The 6,616-nt window shown below is 33.6% G+C and overlaps 1 protein-coding gene across 2 annotated transcripts in view; it reads right to left on the bottom strand.

Moving 5' to 3' along the window:
• Nucleotides 1-4,969: 4,969 nt before the first annotated feature.
• Nucleotides 4,970-6,616, bottom strand: part of LOC148945061 (uncharacterized) — a 41,739-nt gene continuing 40,092 nt past the window's right edge. For both annotated transcript variants that reach the window (XM_089098749.1, XM_089098748.1), the window contains one exon: nucleotides 4,970-6,352. In XM_089098749.1, the coding sequence (XP_088954875.1) occupies nucleotides 5,116-6,345 (1,230 nt within the window). In that variant the 5' untranslated portion in view covers nucleotides 6,346-6,352 and the 3' untranslated portion in view covers nucleotides 4,970-5,115. The remainder of the gene's footprint in view (nucleotides 6,353-6,616) is intronic.

Here is a 6,616-nt window from a genome sequence, read left to right as displayed (position 1 = left end):
TTTTTCTGTCAATTTCACTGTCTATTATCACATTATTTTTACACAGGTAACAGTTTCGGCACGTAGACAAGATATGGTTTATGATAGCGTATTAGTAGAAGAGTAGGCCTTTCTTTTTTGACCTTCCGCTGAATGCTTATACCCGAAAGCTGATGATAGGATGTATCAGTAGGTAATGTGTTACCTGCAACAGTAGCAAGGAGTTGTCCTCTATCACCAACTATTATTTTTATGTTGGCATTCTCTTTGAGTGCAATCATCTCTGGAGATCTCAATCTTGCATATCTATCATCATAAGAGTTGAATTTGTTGGTACTCCAAAGAAATTTAATTCCTTACTGTCATGACAATGCAAGCATACGTTTCCGATAGTGGTACCACTTGTACTTGTTTCATAGTTTAAAAAATTTCTCCTTGTCGGCATTCAATGCTACAATAACATAGTCATGTGAACAGACTTTATTAAAATGCTCCATCTTCTCTTTTTTTAAAGATATGACATATGTGATTATCGTTCCACTGCGCAAAAAATACTGATTTAATACATGCAATAGACTAGGTAGTGTCGATAACCGGACAGAGAATACCAGTGAGAAAGCCACATCGTGTCTCTGAGCAAGCTTAGAGTGCAGTTGTTAGAGCCATAAGCATATTTTGTCATTTTAAGGTACGTACAAAAAAAAATAAATAAAAAAAATAAATAAAATTGAATAATTTCGAAGTTTAAAAAAAATAGTTTGTTTTTTATGAAAAAAATATTGAATTAAGACTATCCGTCCTCATTATTAGTAGTCTTTATACAGTGACTTGAGTTTCAAATTTGAACCAGAGGATAAGGTCCCTCATAACTTCCGTACAAGAAAATAGAGTCTAAAAACAAAAACCTTTAAAAGCTCATGTACTGTAGAAAAGGTTTTATTTTTTCACCAAAAACTGGGCTCAAATTGAACCTATGAATCAGAGAATTGTATTTTCCACAATCTTCATACAAAAAACTAGAGTTTACTGTCAAAAACTCTTATTAGCTCAGATTTTACGGAAATAATTTATTTTTTTATCCAATACTGGACTGAAATTTCACATTTGAACCAGAAAATTGTATTTTCTATAATTTTCTTACAAAAAACTAGAGTTTACGGACAAAAACCTTTATTAGCTCATATTTTAAGGAAACACAAAAACTAGAGTCTACGGCCAAAAACCTTTATTAGCTCAGATTTTACGGAAATAGTTTATTTTTTGATCCAAAACTGGACTTAAATTTCACATTTGAGCCAACGAATTGTATTTTCCATAATTTTCTTACAAAAAACTAGAGTTTACGGTCAAAAACCCTTATTAGCTCAGATTTTACAGAAATAGTTTATTTTTCGATCCAAATCTGGACTTAAGTTTCACATTTGAACCAGAGAATTGTTTTTTCTATAATTTTCTTACATAAAACTATAGTTTACGGTCAAAAACCCTTATTACCTCAGATTTTAAAGAAATAGTTTATTTTTCTATCCAAAACAGGACTTAAGTTTCACACTTAAATCAGGGAATTGCATTTAACATATTTTTCTTACAAGAGACTAGAGTTTACGGACAAAAACCTTTATTAGCTTATATTTTAAGGAGACACAAAACTAGAGTTTATGACTAAAAACCTGTTTTAGTTCATATTCTACGGAAATGTTGTATTTTTCGATCCAAAACTGAATTTAAGTTTCAACTATGAGCCATCGGATTGTATTTTCTATAATTTTCTTAAAAAAGACTAGAGTTTACTGTCAAAACCCTTATTAGCGCAGATTTTACGGACATAGTTTATTTTTTGATCCAAGACTGAACTTAGTTTGACCACTTTATAGGTAAAGGATTGGTCGCTTTTTGCAATGTGCACTTCAAACTGCATTCTATATTCTTGTGTAATTCCATGTGCAATTGAAACCTTATACACTATCATGATGAACGAAGTTGCTAAAGACATGTTTTTTTTATCACTTTGTTTGGAAAGGTACCAAGGGAACATAGGTGTGAGAGGATACTCACTCTCTTTGAAAAGGTGTAGAGGTAAAAAAAAATGTTACGATGAAAGTGCCTAAAAAACCAGTCTGCTTGCGTTGAATAATCTCAATTATACTCTCAAAACGTGTTTGTTCACTTTATAGGTATATAATATAAAAGGATTGGTCTCTTTTTGCAATGTACAAGTCAAACTACACTGTATAATCTTGTGTAATTCCATGTATTTTTTCAATCAATAGCAAAAACCAGTCTGCTTGCGTTATATAATCTCAATTATACTCTCAAAACATGTTTGTTCACTTTATAGGTCTATAATATAAAAGAATTGATCGTTTTTTGCAATTTGCACGTCAAACCACACTGTCTCAGGTGTAAGTTTTCATGTAAGTTTGAAACTGTGCACACCCTTACTGCTGGTATTCGTCTTGCACCCAGTATAGATCCGTGTATTAAAGGTGCTACAATGACCCTAGTAAAAGCAGTAAAGAGGAAGGCATAAGCTTATGTGGTTATTTTTCGCAAAGAAGGCATTCCCTCACCAGATAAGAAAGATGTTCATGACTGTATGAAATGTGATAACAAGATTACAATCATACATATCTTTTCACCAGATGCAGTTTTTCTGGATCTTAAACATGAAAATGACAATCGTTTGAAAGACATATTTCCTACTGCTATACTGTAATATAAAGAGTCTAGGAAGCAAAAGAAGAAGGGGGCTTGCTTAGTTCCAAATTTTCTGCAGCTTAAAATCGGATGAAACCTGTTTAGGAAAACAGATATAAGCTTCAGAATGTTTTCTCACAACAATCAGCACCACTCGTTGAATCTTTTGCCCAAGCAAACTATCTAGAGGATTAAGATATTCATAAATATCTTAGCTTTCCCAACGTCAATGAGCAGAACAAACGTATTTCTGGATACAATACTAAAGGTGATTGACCAATTGAGTTACAAAATAAGGAATTTAGCTGGTATAAGAATTCTGTTCTCGTGTCTTAAAAGTTCGGAATGACTTGTTGCTGTTGTGCTTGTGACCAGTCTTTATTCGTTTCATAAATCTCCAGCGTATACCAAATTCTCGGTATAAAAAATCTCATTGCTGCACATACTTAATGCAGTATTCAAGTTCTTCACATTTACTACTTCCACCTAATAATTTCAAATGTTTTTGAAGCAGTTATTACATGCTGAAATGGTTATTACTTCTTGATTTGAACAAATAATTAAATAAATTAAATAGATAAAATGGGTTGTTTTTTTCTCGTGAACTTTTGTTTCCAACATACAAGGTACTAGGTGATAACTATGGTATATGTTTATAGTATGTACATTTGATATTATCAATCACCTTTTACTATACTTGCATTCTGCTTTAGGTTTCTAAACATCACTAGAAAAGTGCATTCACCAAATACGATCATATTATAAACTTTTAAGTTAGTAGTACTACCACTAACCACTCAGTGTAGCACCTAGCCGCCTGAGGCCAACACTGCTACGCACGCTCCTCCTCCATCTTAATCTGTTCAAAACCTCCCTCTTTACACAATCTCAAGAAGCTCATGTTTCCATTAAATCCTTCTTTACAACCTCCCCCCACCTCATTTGGGGATGACCTGCTTTTCGTTTGACCGTAGACGGATGGCCGAAAAGGTCGATCTTTGGAAATCTGTCATCCTTCCTCAGCTGAGCGCATTCTTGCCATCTATACCTTTCTCTCATTATAGCCCTAGAAAGCGGGATAGAACGACATTTTTTATACGGCTTATTGTTTGAGATACGGTCAGTCAGACGGGTACCAGGAAAATACGTACTCGCAAGTACTCCATACTCCGCAACCCTGAACTCCCAAGATATCTGTAATTTCTACTCTACTAACTATGTATTTTACCTATTTATTAGTTTGTTTTTATTTTGAACACGTTTTGAAAATGACCCACATAAATTTATTTATAAGAAAGTAATCAAATTATTGTTCACGCCAATGGAAAACTGCTCGATATATCAAGTGTTTTTTTTTTTTTTTTATCTTGAATTAAAGCTATTTTTACTTCAGAAGCTTCGACAGTTGATTCATTTATTAAATACTTTTACAATTGAAACGTTGGTTTTATTTATTTTTCTGAGATAGTTACCTATTTCAAATTAAAATAAGGAAAGTTTCTTTTTACTATTATTTATTATATTTGCGTTTATGTGGTTCGGGTCTTCTGTGCTTAAAAGGAGCTTTGTTCAAAACCAAATATCCAAATTTTCATATGTATTTTAAACGCGGTTGCCTCAAAACTTTGTCTTGGCGTCTCTTATGAAAGATATACATGATTATTGGATTTTTCAATACACAATAGAATTGTGTCCCCCGTAGGAGCTGACAACGAATAGGGATGACGTTAACCTTAAGTTTATCCAGAGAATATGCGCTTTTTCAAATATTAACCACACTTTTATTCTAGAAATTTTTTATGCTTATCGTAAGACCGTTAAAACAAATTTCAAATGGTTATAAGAAAGTCCTTCCTCCTTTTCAAGAGTCCCTTGTTAAAAAATATACTACATATTATGACGCCGATTGTTGCGAAATCAAATAATCATATGAAAATACTGAAAATATTTATGAAATATCATAGGCAGCATTGATTTACCTTTATAGCCGTGATTCCCGACGTAGGGTGTAGGCCCCATCAGTGGAGCATGGCAATAATTTGGTGGGTAAAGGCAGAACGTGTACCATTCGGTTGACTATACTTTAGAGCCTTAATTATGAAAACAAAAAAAACATTTTTCATGTGAATGATGTCATATTCATAACTATACAGAGAGAAATTAAATATACCTAGAGGACAAGCCTAAAAATAATAACAAGTTAATGGCCTTTTAAGTTTCCTTCAGGCAAATTCATGTAAAATTTTGTATAACAAAACTTAAATATCACGAGGGGGAAAATTGGTTGGGAGCATGAGTGAAAATTGGTAGGGAACCACTGCTCTATAGGCATCATTAACTTAAGCACTTAAAATTATAATAACAAAAAGTTTTATTTAAGCAAGTACACTCATAAAAATACTAAATTATATTACACACAAGACATCGACTTATAATAGCCTAAAACACGTTTTCTTTGCATAAATCATTTAAAGCGTCAAGTAGTCTCGACTCTGTTCTTGAGTCACCTAGTGCAAGGTCAACTGAACCAATACCGAGCAGTAAGCCTAAAAGTTCTGATTTCTTTAATTCTTCCAAAAAATCATCTTTAGAATAGTTTAAAGATGTTTCTAAATCAAACCCTAAGGAACTCGTCGTTTTTGTTAAGTACCTCCAATATATCTCGACTAAGTCGTTCTTATGATTCCTCCTGATGGTTGAATCAAGAGATGTTAGAAATAACAATGCTAGGTCATTACTCGGCCTAGAATATGTAACCATCTGCCAGTCTAAAATCAAAGAATCGTCACTATCCTCCTTAAAAAGTATATTATTACTCCAAAAGTCGGTATGTGTAATGGTCGCAATTCGTGTATCAGGAGCTAGCAGCTCTGTCAAAATATCTCTAGCTGATGATTGAAGGCTCTCGAGTCGGATGATAACCTCTTCGTGATTGGGTACTTCTGTCTCACGCAGAAAACATGATAGAGCTGGTAATCCACGATCTATAAGTTCTTCATAGGACACGGCCGCTGCATCTGGACGGAATAAGAAAGGAAAAGCACTGATAATATCTATGTCTTCCACGTGTCTGTATGCAATCGCTGTGCCGTGGATCTTAGCAATTGCTTTAACTGCTGATATTGCTTGCTCAAGAGAGAGTCCTTTGCCAAAATCAGCCATTCCAAAATCCAGAGCGTTTAAATTATCTAACACTAAGACGGATTCACTTCCAGATTGATATTTCGCATAGTAACACTTTGGAACTGGCAACTGAAAATCTGGGATTTTCTTTTTTGCAAAGTTTGTCAACACTGGAGCTAGTGTTGTATAGAAATGAATTTCACGAATATCAAATCCTCCTTCGCAAACAAAGCGTCTACAATAAGGATCTTGAGGAAGAAGCTTAATCATCAAATTCAGCGATTTTGTTTCTTGCTTCTCTTTTTCATTCACGGTAAAATGCACATCAATAGCATATAAATCGCTTAATAGATTTTCACCCTCCCGACAACCAAGACTTATATGAAAATTGATTACTTTCACTGTTAAATCGTCCTTTTCCTCATCTGGGGAACCATTGTTATCAAGTGGTCCCAAACAATCTTCTTCTTCCTTTTTGGAAAAGCGGAGATGCACTCCTAAAATTGTCTCTAACCACTCATTCGTTATTCCGCTTTCTTCCGTCATCCTGGACCTGGAAAGAAAACAAATTTACAGCATTTTATTTATTGTATCATCCTCCAAGTATTTTAAAAATGATATCACGATTTTATTCTTTTTGCCTGTGCTAATAAGTGTTGTAAATAGTAAAGAAAACTTGGGAAAAAACTTTTTAATACTTAATAGCAATAGGGTACGATCGTAAGTCGTGTTTCTAACGTCATAAGAAATGAAATATACTAGTTGCAAATTTAATAACAGTTTGTATATTCCAATGAGATCGAAAATTGTCCCTAAC

This window comes from Artemia sp. Qi Xiang Cuo, chromosome 13 (assembly GCF_049724085.1).
Source record: "Artemia sp. Qi Xiang Cuo chromosome 13, ASM4972408v1, whole genome shotgun sequence".
NCBI lineage: Eukaryota > Metazoa > Arthropoda > Branchiopoda > Anostraca > Artemiidae > Artemia > Artemia sp. Qi Xiang Cuo.
Note: the sequence above shows the minus strand (reverse complement) of the source record. Positions and strands in the feature narration are given on the sequence as shown.